The 15349-nt window shown below is 39.4% G+C and overlaps 1 protein-coding gene across 3 annotated transcripts in view; it reads right to left on the reverse strand.

Moving 5' to 3' along the window:
- Positions 1 to 1872: 1872 nt before the first annotated feature.
- The window catches only part of Nadk2 (NAD kinase 2, mitochondrial), a 38383-nt gene continuing 24906 nt past the window's right edge, over positions 1873 to 15349 (reverse strand). Inside the window, exons 7-13 of one of the 3 annotated variants that reach the window (XM_034523403.2) lie at positions 14872 to 14950; positions 12052 to 12117; positions 10783 to 10878; positions 7393 to 7448; positions 7212 to 7265; positions 5178 to 5301; positions 1873 to 3839 (exon numbers count right to left, since the gene is read on the reverse strand). In XM_034523403.2, the coding sequence (XP_034379294.1) occupies positions 3701 to 3839; positions 5178 to 5301; positions 7212 to 7265; positions 7393 to 7448; positions 10783 to 10878; positions 12052 to 12117; positions 14872 to 14950 (614 nt within the window). In that variant the 3' untranslated portion in view covers positions 1873 to 3700. The remainder of the gene's footprint in view (positions 3840 to 5177; positions 5302 to 7211; positions 7266 to 7392; positions 7449 to 10782; positions 10879 to 12051; positions 12118 to 14871; positions 14951 to 15349) is intronic. The other 2 variants (XM_076916110.1, XM_034523401.2) reach the window with 2 other exon arrangements.

The raw sequence follows: 15349 nt of genomic DNA on the forward strand, positions 1-15349 counted from the left end.
AGTTTGGGTACCATGTGGGTCAGGTAAAGATTTCAGCCACAAGTGCCACCTGTCCCCTTGTACTTAAATCAAAGTGCATCTGAACAGTGTTACAGGCCTGTTGGCCTTCGTGTGCTCTCAAGAACACTTATAAACTAATGGAATTCCACTGGCTGATGTGACGTAACACTGTATCAGCCTGTATTGTTTTCCATGCTTTAGACAGTTTGAACAGCTCGAGCCTGAGCTTCCAATAGCTCAGTCCATTTGAACCTTTCATTTTAATACCAGGCTGACAGTTCCCAGGTTTACTGATTGCTTTTTAACAGCACCATTATAGTTCTGATTTCATTTTTAATGATGTAACATGTAAAGTATATACATTGGGCCTCCTCATCCGTTTCAACAATCCTGGCCAGACTTATTACTCTGATTTCATCCATTCACTCATACAAAGATAAGTTTAAAACAAAACACAGACTTGTAATTTCATAAGTAACTCTGTATATATAAAAGATAGAGATTTGGCATTAATTTTAAGCACTGAATGTCAGAGAGGGGTTGAAGAGCGGTCTCCAAACGTGTTTCCTTGTGTGCTTTCTCTGCTTTCTGAAATAAGACCTCATTGTGTATCTCGCAATGGCGTCAAGATGGCTGTGTAGCCCCAGCTGGCTTTGAACTTGGGATCCTCAGGCTCTGCCTGCCAGGTGCTTGCTGGGATCACAGGCTTGTATCACCATTCCCAGTGCTGATAGGTCCCCCTTAAAGATCCACCTGCTGCGTTCAGTGTGTGTGTGTTTGTCTGTCTGTCTACCTGCAGAGGCCAGAAAATGGGGGGGGGGGGGTCCTTTTTAGCTCCTTATCTAATAAATGATATGACTTAAAATGTCCACCTTCCTTAAAGAACAAAATAGCCTTCTTGTTGACTTATGCCCTCTAATCCCTCATAAAGTAAAATACCTGCATTAGAGAACGTAAATCGACTATTCTTTTGGAAACTAAATTTTTTGAGATAGGGTCTTGCCATAGAGCCCAAGTAGGCTTTTAGCTCTCAGTTTTACCCTTACCCCCCGGATGGTTAGGATTACAGTTTGACAGTATATTTACTTATCTTACGTTATCGAATTAGTTGTTATCCGATGTTTTTAATGCCCTTAAGTCTACGGATATAGATAAACGCAGCCTTAAGAACGCCTCGTATTATAGTATTTTCGTAGCTTAGCAGTTAAGTGTCCTCCAAGTACTTTTTGTCATTTTTATCATTCTGTTTGTGTATGAAGAGGTAAGTAAGTGAGGAGTATGCACTCTTGTGTGTGGCTTCCTCAGGAGGATGTGTCTTGCTGTACCATTCTGAACCTGCACCTAAACTAGCAGCCTACAAGCTCCAGCAATTCTTTCTCTGCCGCACACCCCTGCCCGCTTCAGCTCCATACTACACTTCCTTAATGTGGCTGGGGATTTGAATTCCTATCTTTCTGTTTGCATAGTAAGAGTCTTAAATGCTTGAGCCATCACCCCAGCCTCTGTACCCTTAATTTCTTACCTGACACTTTAGCTCAAATGAATCTATTATAATTATTTGTTATTCTACTTGCATAAAAATGAAATTGTTTGGTTACACAGAAGCTATCCATTCAAGAATATTAAACATAATGGAACATCAAAAAACATTGAACTGTTATATGAGAAATGCATTTTTGAATTAAGCCCTCTGCCCTCTGAATAGGCAGGTTCAGATTACCATTCTGTTACATAATGGCGATGAACCAAGTCTGCAGTACACAGAGTACATGCCTGTGGGGATGAAGACTTGAAACAGTATTCAGGGGAAAATGTGGGTTTTTCATGTAGTGATTTCAGAATAATTTAGGAAATAAGAAAACAAAGTAAAACTGAACAAACAATGGTTTAATTTTATTTGCACGAAGTGGCCATTAAAGGTTAACCCAGTTAAAGACATTTTTGATATCCCAACATCCTTTGCTATTACTCTGTCACAAATAAATCCCTGCCTGCCACAGAGCAGAAGTTAGATTACAGGCAGAGCATACTAAGTCATTTTAATATTTTCCCAAAGGTAGCTTAAGAACAATTCCACACAGCTAGCTACCAGTTGATGGTACATATAAACAGGTCTGTGGTAAATCATGGACAACCAGATCTAAATATATTAAAGATATGAGTGGCATATTTTTTTTTCCTAACAAGGTATTTTAACCCTTTTAGGTGAAATTCTATAGTGTAGAATTTAACTTTCATATAAAGGGATATCTTAAATATATCCTTTTTTTTTAAAAGTTAAAGTGAAAATTAGAGTTGGCTCAGCAAAAACACTAATTTATTTCCTTCTACAGATAGTCAGGGAAGTGTACTAAACAAACACAGATTAAACTACTTCACACAGTGACAATTCATTATTTCTCATTGTTAAGAGCAGCGAGCTGAATTTGGCAAAGCTGAGAGCGTTTGATCTGATCGTACATCCAAGCTCTAGTTTCTAACTTCTGAGCTCACTGGGCCCAAGTTCCATAAATAGTTTATTTCAATGTCTATGCAACATATAGATATATGATATATCTACTCTGTGATATAGGTATATATATATCTATAACATTTGATAGATGGCACAGAATGAGTCTTCAATAAACATTTTGTCAATTAAAAAAAAAACAATTTCACCAACAAGTGAAAATACACAAATCTGAAAAAACTGGCATGAAAATAACACCTATTATTTAGCAATGGGAGCTTTTTGTGAAAACAAAATCAAGAATTAAAATGGTCTCCTCCAAAAATAAAAGTGTTTTTCATACTTGAAGATGGCAGGCTCTGATGATTTATCTCATTGTTTAAGTTTTAGAATACAGTAAATGAAAATTACAATACCAGCTTAAGGCAATTCCAAAACTATGTCTTAGGTCTTACATGTTTACTAAATAGTCTATCACCAATACTAAAGGAAGGGTTTTTGAACATTTTACTGAACTAACAGAACACAATCATTGATTATCCTTCTAATCCTTGATTTCATAATAGAAGTTAAAAAACAAGAGAGGAGCTACTGGATTCAGTTACTTGCCTGAACAATTACAAGGCTTCATGATTTTTCCCATAGATGTGTTTCATCTAGCACTGTTGACATACCCAAAACAAGTCAGAATTTGTCTACAAATAATCTTAAAAATGATCCCACTTTTTTTTTCAATCAGTAGTGATTTCATCACTGTTTCCTAGAATTAGAAAATTCTTAGCTATATAAAACACATTTACCAACTTCAGTTAAGTCAACATCAGGATTTATCAAAATTTTCCATCATCAAAATTTTTAAAAATCTTTACTTTTAGGTACTATAAAAATAATGCAGTAATCAAATAATACATGTGGCCAATTCCACAAAGTTAGGAAGAAAACAACACTTGTACAGTTAAATTTCAAATCCTAAATCCTTACTCCTTTATTTCACCTGCCTCTCTAAAGAGTATCAATGCTCTTGGTTACCAACTGTAAATAATACAAAGGCTTTCACATAATTCTCGTCCATTTAGTCCATCTGTCTCATGGTCAGAATCAGCAGGCGAGCACATGCATCCCACTGTGTCACCTCGACACTCGTGGTAGCCCGTCATTAAGAGCCATAACAAGGTCGGTCTATGGCTGGTCATCTGTATCTGCAGGAAAAAAATGTCTCTAGTAATCAAATCCGTCGTCTGAGGAAACCCTTCACTGTTCTAGAATCACAGTTCGAAGCTCATCTTCTTTATTGATCATCATGGAAGCAATGGCTCCATCATTAAACTCAAAAGATGTTCCTCCATCCACAACCATGCAGGCATCCCAACATCGAGAACGAACACAAACTCTACGTGGAAAAAGATGACTCATTAAATATCAAGCTCTTAACCCTAAGTAAATTCTGGCTTTTCTTAACATAACTAGCAGCTTATCTGGTCTTGATTGTGAGAGTTAGCTGCTCCGGTTTGGGCAGTCAGTGACTGTAAACAATACGGGCACATGATCTACAGCTCACGTTTAAAATTCAAGGTAGAACCATTCACTTCAGTGTTATTTCCATTCAAGGATTTTAAGTGCTGAGCTGAGTACATTCTCCGGTATCATTTCTCTTAAGGATTATGTAATGTAAGCAGAGAAGAGTAAAAGCCTAACGACAGCACCAGTACTTTCTCTCAGCTGCTATTTCCACCCCTCCTCAAGTAGACCACTACCCATCGCTGTAGGTAACTGTCCAATCTTGAACTCTGCTTCTGTCATACAGTTTGGGGATATTTTAATTCCACAAATGAATAAGATTAAGCATTTTTTTAGACATTTATTACATATGCTTTGCGAAACCAAATATCTTTGCCTTTCTTTTTTTAATGTACTGGCTGCCTTTTACGGATTTGCTAGAATTTTTATATGCAGGCTGAGTAGCCCTTAACTAAAATGCCTAGAAATAAAAATCTTGCTCGTGTATGTGTGTATGTGTGTGTGTGTGTGTGTGTGTGTGTGTGTGTGTGTGTATAAAAATGAGGTATATAGGGATGAAATATATATGTATATATGTCTGTGTGTATATGTATGCATCTGTGTATATATGTGTGTGTATATATACACATATACATACATTTATACATATATAAACAAAATGAGGTTTCTGGGGATAAAACCCAAATCTACACAAAATTCACATTTCATGTACATTGTACATTCACTATACATAATAACCTCGAGTAACTTAATACACTTTGCAGCACATCTACACTTTGTGATATCATACAGAATTCCACTTGTGGCACTGTGTCTGCTTCTGGAGCAGTGATTTTAGATAATCTCAAATACCTTGAGATAGACCAGATATCTTTTGCAAATTTATTTATCAACCTTTTGTTGTTCAAGTACATTTCATGCTGTGTTTACAGTATCTTTTCCAATCACCTGTCATGAAGCCTATCTATATTAGTTAACATTCTAAAATAAGACAGTTAAATATAAATACATACAAATAAGCTTAGATTTGCAAATCTAAATTAACTCTAACTTGAATAAAGCAGAGTATACAATGTTTATTCCTAGCAGGAGAAAAAACAGTTGTCTTAAGGACTCAACAAGAAAAGGATGGTTTTGCTTGTTTGTTTCTGTTTTCTGTTCCTCTTTTAAGTGTATTATTGGAATGAAAGAAGAGACTAAGACTGCTTACTTTGAGGAGAAACAACGCTGTCGGCTGCTTGAGAAAACTCTGTTTGCTATTGGCTCTCGAATACTGAAAAGTATTTTTGGTTCTTCTGGACTGTAGAGCAATGATTCATTATATTCGTTTGTTACTATAAGGGAAGAACAGCAGATTTAATAAAGGGCAGTCCCATCTGAGAAGCTCGTTTGAGGAGCATGCCATCTCCGACTGAAAGCATGTGGTGAGCATCTCTTGGGAACTCACATACTCTCCCATAAAAAGCCTTAGGAATACATGACCATTAGCTTCAATTATTATCCCACAGAAAGCATCCATCACCCACAACAGAGAAGAAACAAGTACAAGTGGGAACAGGAGAAAAATAAATACTAAAAAGTAGGAATGAAGCAGTAAGAAAAACTCAAAACTGTTGTCAAGTTCCTGACAGAAGCCATCTAGGAAAGGCTACCGCAAGCAAATGCGTTTCCTGGAGATGGCTGCAGTGGGTGCACTCAGCCCACTCTATTGGGCAAATTTCCTGCAGATTAACATGAAGATGAATTTTCATGAATTAATGCTGTTTAGATGAATTAATGACCTTAGAGAATTTAAATAATTATAGGGAGAAAGTTTAAGGAAATAGTTTTAGTTGTTTTGCTAGAAAGATGTAGTAATAAAGTTAGAATCAAGAACAGAATGGTAAGTAAGGGCTGCATAATGAGGATTACATGAGCTTTCATGAACTGCACTAAGAAGAGAAACAGGCTTGGGACAGATGTGTGATCAAGGAAAAACAGCCTGCAGCCCAGCCCTGCCCAGTGCCCAGGAATTACTTCATAGCAACACTAGTCTGGGAACGGCTCAACTATCAAGGTACACAGCTTTTACTAAAAGTGTCATTTTTTTTTAAATCCTTGGTAAGGTTAAAATTCCATATTTGGGTTTTGTTTGGTTGGTTTTGCTTTTTTCAAATCTAACCTACCACAAAAGTAAAATAGAAAATGTGCTAGCTATGGAAGAAACTTCCAGAGGGAGGTTCTGGAAATGTCTGTGACAGCAACTGCCACTGACCTGCTAGCTTCTGTACACAGCTCAAAATCTGCAAAGAAATATCCGCTCAGTAGAGCCTTTACACGTTATCAAATAAAAGTTCACCTCTGCATTCTGGGTACAACTTCAGCAGAAATTATACAAATGTCAGCTGTATTATGTTTACTGTGTTGGGGTTTGCTCTTGACATAACGTTAGTACATGTTTGTACGTAAGGCACAAATGATTATTTGATTCATGTATGCCCTGAGGGTAATCAGGACACTCAGAACACCCGCCACAGCTATCTATATTTAGTTCTCATGATGTTTAATCTAAGTTATATAACGGGAAATTGCAGGTGCCAATTTCCTTTCCTTGATACTAGTTAAGTGCTAATGCTAACTGACAGGCCATGACTAAAATCTTTTAAGTCTCAAACTGAAAATAAGCAGAATCCATTTGATAGTGTTAATGCCATGAAAATCAGGACCATGACTAAGGAAAAACCTACTGGGACAGCATCAATTTAAATATTAGTTTCCTATTTAAAACACATCCATATTCACCCTACCACCCAGGAAGTACAGGTGCAGTCACGTATCATATGGGCTGTATTTCATGGTGAACACAAATGACAGTATAAAACTCCAGTTTTAGAATAGGCAAGATGGATCATAGGCAGAGATACCTGCCATCACACCTAATGATTTGAATTCACATCCACAGGAGGCAGCCATCCTCCTGCCTCCAAAAGATAAAAGAACTAGCCTCTGTTAAGTTGTGCTCTAACCTCCACAAGCAGCATGGATGGATGTGTGTGTGTGTGTGTGTGTGTGTGTGTGTGTTCACAATTAATTAATTGTGTAATTTAAAAGCTTCTTCTTGGGAGCCCTGCTTTAAAGTTACCTTTTTTAGCCATATTTAACAGGACAGTGTTTTAACACCTAATTAGGCAGATGTTCGTAATACTGTTCTTTCTCAAAGCTGACAGACATAAGCTATCTGTAACGAATACCATGTGGTACCAACCTTTTTCTACCAATTCTTTGTTCAATGGAAGAGTCATATTTCCTTGTCGTCTTGCTGTTGACAGAGGAGAGATGGAAAAAGCTTCAGTTCGTATTGTAAATCACACAACACAAACACACAGCATGCCCGTTGCATCGTACACAATAACTCCACAGTATACAACAGTGGTTTCAGTACTCACCAATATTTAAAACATCTTCAACAGCCTGCGCTGCGACCCTGTTAATATTGAATGACCTAGAAAAAAGCAAGCACATAGTTCTTGTTTTTGTCCTAAAAGCACACTAAAGAGTGGGAAATATGTACTTTAACATATAAAGAATTCTTAAAATTAAGACAACTACAAATTAGGGGTTAAAACAAAAAAATCTATTGCTGTGGGTCTGACGGGGAAAGTCTCCTTACTCTTGAGAGGAATACAGAAGCTGCAACTGGAGAACACTTAAGCACTGCAAAGATTTGAAAGTAACCTGTTGCCAATTCTACAAAAAATCCTAATTTGATAAACTGGGTAGGAACTGAAGTGTATTTCCACACATTCCATTTCCACATATAATGCAGACTGGAAGCTGTCTTAAGAAGCTAACTGATGCCAGTCTATGGGGTACAAACATGTATCGCATTCACAGGACTGATGAAAAGGGACCATCACTTGCTAAGCACTGCAATTCTTATGTCCTACCCCTGTGGGAAAATGTCAGACTGTGCAAAGATAAGCTTTCTCCAAACACTTTTCAGCCTGTATACATGGTTAGATTTCACACTTTAGCCCCGCTCACTATAGAACCATGGCACTAAGTACTGACTCAGGCAATCCAAGTGAACAACATCCTCAAGCCTGTTGGGGGCCGACTTGTAGCAGAAAGCGGCTATCAGCTCTGCAGCCATCTTGAGCCATATACCCTGACATGAGACTTGGATTACAATAGCCTACAACAGCTGAGCACACTCTGATAATCTTGGTTTAGATACCTTGAGATTAAAGGTGCGAGATTAAAGGTGTGTGAGATTAAAGGTGTGTAACTTAAGAGTGTGACTTAGAAGTGTAGAGATCAGATTTAGAGACAAGACCTAAGGGCATGATTAAAGACGTGACCTGAAGTCATGGCTTAGAAGTGAGACATATAAAAGGCTAGAGGCAGACAGAAAAAGCAACAGATTACTTGACATTAGGTAGAAGACACTTGGCTCTAGACAGAACAATTAGGACAGTACAGGAGAACAATTTGGAGGAACAGAGGAGAACAATTTGGAGTAACAGAGAATCAGACACTTCAAGGAGTACAACTAGGAACTAGGGACTCAAGACTTGGGACTTGGACTAGGAAGAGAGACTGAAGAATAAACAGGATTAAATCACACAATGTCTGGTCTCCATTCTTCGAGTCCATCCTCACTCTCTCTCTTGCTGAACCCCAACCCGAGGACCAGAGCGGCAGCTTGGGCCGGGATACAGTGGCCGCCAAACTCGGGCTAGTGTGGTTCCCAACACAAGCCTGGCTCGCTAGCCCCCGTGGGGACAATCCGTAGTGTCCCTTCTCCTGCAGCTCAATACAGTGACCTTAATCACCATGTAGGGAAGCAGCAGAGCCACAGGATGGCAGGAGTCTTCCTCCCTGCATAGCTACTAAAGGAGAGCTGCCTGTCAACTAGGAAGGCCCACACTGGACGTTGATGAGCTCTTACTGTATTAGACCACTAAGACTGGGGGTTTTCTGTTACCTGGGGTTTGTTATAGCTTACCCTGAGTCTCACATCCCCACAAAGTTCATATTCAAAACAAAAACCAATGTCAGATAAACTTTTTTTTTCCATCAAGAATCATAAGACAAGATGAAGAAACAGAATCCTACTCTTTCCTGTCACGTGGTAAAACTACTAAGTGGTTTATTAAGCTCGCCTAACTCCCAACCTGTACTCAAATTACAATATTATGTCCTTTCTTACAGAGAATGCTGTGGGAGAAAAAGGAAAGATTCCCTCCCAGGAACCATTTCTAATTCTCACTTTGGACTTCAACAGATGTGCTTACCATTTTCAGTTGAAAAGATATTTCCATGAAACCTGTTCATTATCACACTTACAAGATGGTTAAAAACTAATTTTGCAACTTATCAGATGATATAATTTTTACAATTATTTGTTATTTTGGGGGATGGGATGGGGAATGGTAAGTGCATGAATCATTGCCACATGCATGGAAGTCAGGGAGTTAACTTTTGGGAGTTCTCTTCTTCCACTATGTGAGCCTTGGGGACTGAACGCTTGTGGTGAGCTTGGCAAGTGCTTCATCCACTGAGCCAAGCTGCCAGCCTGGCTCATGAACAAAAGGAAACGATGCCTATGAAAAGGTAGCAAACAAATGACATTTGACAGAGGAGATTCTATTTATTTTATTTTATATTTTATATTTTTATTTCATATTTTTATTTCCTTTCATTTCATTTCATTTTCTTTTATTTTGAGGCAGAGTCTTACTATGGAGCCCCAAGGGCTTCAAACTATTATCCTCTGACCTCAGCCTCTTAAGTGCTGGGATTTAAAAGGCTTGCCGTAACAATACAGCTTAGAACTAAAATAACACTGTGTGTGCTGTTTTTGAGAGCATCCATTTACTTAAGAAAGATCTGAATAAATATGTACTAGGCACTGTACCCTGCTACTCGCAAAACTTGAACAAGAGGAAAACCAAAACACTAGCCACCCTTTCAAACCATCGTCCTGTTAGCCTAGTAACAGTGCTCTCTCTGCCAGCTCTGAGAGAAGGTGAAGGATGAAAGGGGTCCCCTCATTGTGCTTAGGAAAGAAACCAAGGTTAACAGCGACTGCCACAGAGAGCAGCACTTGAAGGCTGGACACTTTCTCACTGGGTGGACAGTAGAGTATTCAGAAATCCAGAGCAGGAAGATGAATTGAACAAAAACAAAGGGCTAAAGGAGAGCAAGGTATGTGCTGAGAATGACAAGCAGGCTTCGGCGTTGGGAGCACTGATGGGTAGGGTGAGGGCTCAGGCATGGAGAGAGTGGACAACAGCCATGGCAATACTCGCCAGGGTGTGCGTGTCAGACCAAGCAGTGTGTGGACAGCACCAGCCAGGGTTAAAGCAGTCAGTGCACGCTCTTTGCGTGTGTTTAGATACAGCACTCTGCACTTTACCACAATCACTCTGTTGGTAGTGTTTAGCTGACAGCCAGGAGAAAAGGAGGCCAGGCACAAAGAATATCTAGCAAAAAAATGATGACACTCAGACCCAACCAGCAGCAGCAGCAGCAGAAGCTGAGAAAGCTGGCACCGATTTGGGAAGGGTAAAGACCTGGCATGATGTGTGTGGAGGGAAGAGCAAAGGGCAGCAAGAAGGAGAGAGAATTGTGGAAGTAGTGTTTTTCCTCTAGAGGCGGAGTCTGAGTAGTTACTGACAGAGGCAAACAATGCATGCAAGACAGGGAAAAACCTGCAGACAGGAAGATGCGCTTTGAACGGCACAGTAGAGGATGCAGACACACACACACAGGATACACTGTGTTGCTTAACCGAGTTCATACGCCTTGACAGGTAGCATCCCACGACTCACCAGGCCTTTGATCCTGTTCCAGTACACAAATTGAGCCCTGAACTCTTCTGCTTCTCCCATGGGCCATCATCAACTGAAATTTCATAGTAGGAAGCCCTAGAAATTGAAAAGGAAAACTGTTCACCGAGATGTGTGAGGCCTTCAAAGTTCATGAAATTTAAGTAAAATCAGCTTGACCAGACATGTCTGACTTGGCAGGCATAGACATCACCATGCTAATTCCAGTCCTGATTACATGAAAAAAAAAATTAGAAGGAAACCTGTTTGCTTATCTGCATGGCTTCCTGATCTACATACCCCTTCCTATCAAAACATTAGTGTTCCAGACAGGGCTTGGACAGTTCTCAGTGCTGCTCTCATGGGACCTAATACGGCGCCTCCTTTTTAGAATTCCCTCTATATCTAATTCTTTGTGCTAAATTCTTATTTACGCCACATGCTAGTATACCATTTTAAATGGTAGTGGGCTAACAGATAAAAAAACATATAGAAAATTCTCAACCAACTGTATACCAGCAGACAAAAAAACTACAAGTAAAATCAGAACTATCATTTCTTGAACAATTGACATGTTTTAGAATAGTCCATAAATATAAAATCAAATGAGTTTTTGGACACCAGCAAGCATGACAATATTCTTTAAACACAGAGTGGATGGCAGAAAGAACTTCTGAAATATGTAAAACCCTACTATGTATAAACTATCTTAAAATGATGGTGTCACTGACAAACACTGACTCTTTCTTCAGCAAATGAAGAAGTTAAAATCTTAATAAGATACAGGTTTCCAAAAGGTTATTTAAGCGTACCTGCACACACTAACACGAGAGGAATTCAGTTTAACTCCTTCAACTTCTTCTCCAAGTTCCTAATGAGTTTTACGTGACATAACTTCTTTTCATTGTTTCTTTCCTTACTGTTCTTTATAAAGGACAACAGGCCTACAGTTCACCTTTACTCTATTTCACAGGTCAGTTATTTCTTCCTCGGAAAAGCACGTTAGAAGCCTACTATGCACAGACAAGGCAGCCAGATTCCCAGCCATGGCTGCTACTGTGCTAGAACGAAGCGGAAAGGTGGAGTGAGAGCGCAGAGGATCAGAAGTAAGTGGGAGAGGATGACAGCCAGGTGAGACGCGTGGAGCCCAAATGATGAGCAAATTTAGTGTCATTTACATGCAGGTCTATTGGGATTAGTTAATTCACAGGATTTTTGTTCAAGGGAAATTATTTTTAAGGCAGCAAAAAAAAAAAAAAAAAAAAAACTCACAGTCCCTTTAGATTGGGTATATTTCTTCTTAAATTGTCCACTGCTACAGCCCAACAATAAGGCATTCTAGGTTAGAACAGACAGAAAAGAAAAAACATGGACCTTTAAAATGTTCTTCCATCTGAGAACATTAAAACTGAGGCAGGAAAAACCACTGCTGCCCTCCACATCTGCCAAGCAAAGCACGTAGAGGTCCGGAGCACAGTACAGCCTCACCACAGCTCTGGGATCAGGAGAAGTTTTGTCTCTAAATAATTATGAGATCTACACAAATTATCTGACCCTTCTGGAACTCACTGCTCTCACTGAGAAATGCAGCCACCTTCCTCCAGGGGCTGCTGTGAGCACTAAGTGACAGAACACAATACACACAGCTTGACAGATAGCAGACACTTGTGTTCATGTTCTTTCTGCCTAAGGGTCTAGTCAGAGTCTTTAAAAATAAGCCCTGATGCCTTAATAACAGTCACACTGTGTTCAACCGCCTCCAATGTGAATCACTGCTTGCTTATCTTACTGAAGATTTGAGGAGAGCCATAAGAACGAAAAGCAGCAGCAGATACCACCCTGGGAGACCCCACTGACCCCAAGTCCATCATCTGGTCCCAATTTCCCTTCTCCTGTACAGTAAACACCATGTATGCAGCCATGCAGGCAGCAGCTCTCTGCAGCCAGCCACGCCTCTACAAACACAGTAGGGTAAGCCACAAACGGCTTCCCACAGGAAGCACAGACTCACATAGCTTTTTTAATTTAACGGATGCTGTATGGTGCCTTTCTCATCCTCTCCTCTCTCCTATATCACAAAAGCTGTTATCATCTCCATGTTGTGTGAAATTTGACATGCAGCAGGAGACAAAACTTTATGAACTGACAGATCATATTTCTTGCTATGTTAAAATAAATAATTTTTTTCATGTGAATATTTTATAAATTCTCTGTACTTTATTTCTTGAAACAATATTCTAAAATTTTAAATGTTTGCACTAACCTCCAAAATGTTAATATACTGTTATCTTCTTCATACATATATTTGTATCCCTAGTGACTTATGCATGGTATGTAACAGGCTCATAATAGATTCTTTCCTTTCCATTAGTTAATTTATTTACCTTACATCCCGATCATACCCCCCTCAGCACGATATTATTATTGAATAAATATTATATACAATGGAATAACCACAATAATTCAAAAGGATTGTTCAAATAATTCTGCCTCATTAGTTGTCACCATTTTAATGAAAACTGGATTTATAATAAAACCACTTAGTACTAGCTGGAATGTGGAAGTCACTTTTAGTAGGCAAATCTCTCTCGTCATCAACTCCTTATGAAAGGAGATGACCTGCAATTAGAAGAACTAGCAGCGGTTCATAAGTTACAACTAGGGACTCAATGACAGGGCACTCAGAGAGTTGTATGGTTCTGTAGCAACGCAGTAGGAGATGAACTCAGCTCCAGTCTACATCTAATTTATACAATCTATAAAATGAGGAAACTAAGTGTAATGTACCACAGTGGAACCAACTTTATTTCATGGTGGTTATTTTACAGAGAGTGACCATGTTGTTTTAAAGAGAGGGGGAAAAAATGTTGATATTTCAAAAAAACACATTTATCAGTAATAAAGTATATGTTATATTCTTACATTAAATTAACTTTGCTGGCAGTAGTTATATCTACCTGTGCATGTGCATGCGCTACTGTGAACTAAACCTAGAGACTCAGTCATGCAAGGCCAGCACTCTGCCACTGAAGATTACCTCCAGCCCTTAATCAAGGCATTAACCTTGAACTGACGAAACACTTGCCTTACGGTTACACTAAACACGGAACAGCTACAAAGCAGGATTAGGATCAAAAGCACCTTATCTGAAGCTTATGCAGTAAACACCATGCAGAGGTAACATAAGGGATGTCCTACAACCAACCGGCTCAGACTAATCAAAAGTATTAATGCCACACATGACAAAAGTGAGTGAGACTAAGGAATTACTAACTGTGTAAGCATAAGGCCACAACAGTGAAATGGAATATGTGATTCATAATTGCATGCTATAGATAAATGAACAAATAAGCAAATCAGCTTATTTAAGTATATCTTATTAAGTAGAGACATTTTTCTCCTCTTGTGCATGTGTCTTTATGTGAGAGAAAAGGGGGAAGAGATCTATGTGTTCTAAGAGAAAAATCTGTCTTATGTATGAGTGTGTGTGTGTGAGAGGCAGAGAGAGAGAGGGAGAGAGAGAGAGAGAGTGTGTGTGTGTATCTGAGAAAGAGAGAGTGTATGTGTGTGAGAGAGAAAGAATGTGTGTGTGTACACATATATATGTGTGAGAGAGGTTTCACTATGTTGTGAGGGAGAGAGGACAGGGAAGAGGGAGGGTGAAGAGAACCAGGAGGATAGGTTTTCCACTGTTGCCCACACCATGACCTCGAGCTCCGTGGCCCTGCGCTCTAACAAGACTGTTGGGGGCCTCGGGAGCAGCTGGGGCACAGGAACATGCAACCACACTCAGTTTTAGGAAAGGCACTTTAATACACACAACCTATGAATCACCTGCAAATGTATGCCTAGCGCCTGGTTCTGGGGCCTTAGAAATCCTCACTCTGATAAAGGCCCCGGAGAGCAGTGCAGTAAGGACTCGGGAACTGTGAAATTTGAAGCTTCACAAACTTTTTCTCATAGAATATTCTATTTCCATAGCTATTATGGTTTTGGAAAAAATTTAACTAAATAATTAATTTCTACTATTTATGTCATTATTTCTACAAGCCAAGTTGACCTCTATATTCAAGATCATAAGCTACAAGGTACCTGGATGACAGGCTCTCCCCGATGAAGACTTCATTGAGCGCTCTCACCGGCAGAAGCTGAGGTCCTGACGCCTCCGATCCTGCAGTAGAAGGTGAGAGAGCCTTGAATTTCAGAACTATTACAATAAAAAGTTCATAAAACTCCAGAGCTTTAAAACCATCGTATTCTTTACTATAACTAACACAATCATCTTGAATTGCTCAGAAGATAAAACCTAAGTCACCTGGCCTAAACCAACAAATCAAACTTCTGCCTCTCCAAAATTTAATTCTTCTCAAAGTACTATGAAAAGCAAACCTGGAGAGCACTAGAGAGCGACGGACTAAGCACCTGGGAAGACGCATACCTTTCATTTAGTTCACAATCACCGGCGTGGCTCATGATGGCAACCAACCCAGAAAGATCTAGCAATGTCTGAAGCTACAAAGTCCTGCTAACATGACTGTGCGAACATGAGCTGAACAGGACAATTACAGAC

The sequence above is a fragment of the Arvicanthis niloticus genome, chromosome 19 (assembly GCF_011762505.2).
Source record: "Arvicanthis niloticus isolate mArvNil1 chromosome 19, mArvNil1.pat.X, whole genome shotgun sequence".
Classification (NCBI taxonomy): Eukaryota; Metazoa; Chordata; class Mammalia; order Rodentia; family Muridae; genus Arvicanthis; species Arvicanthis niloticus.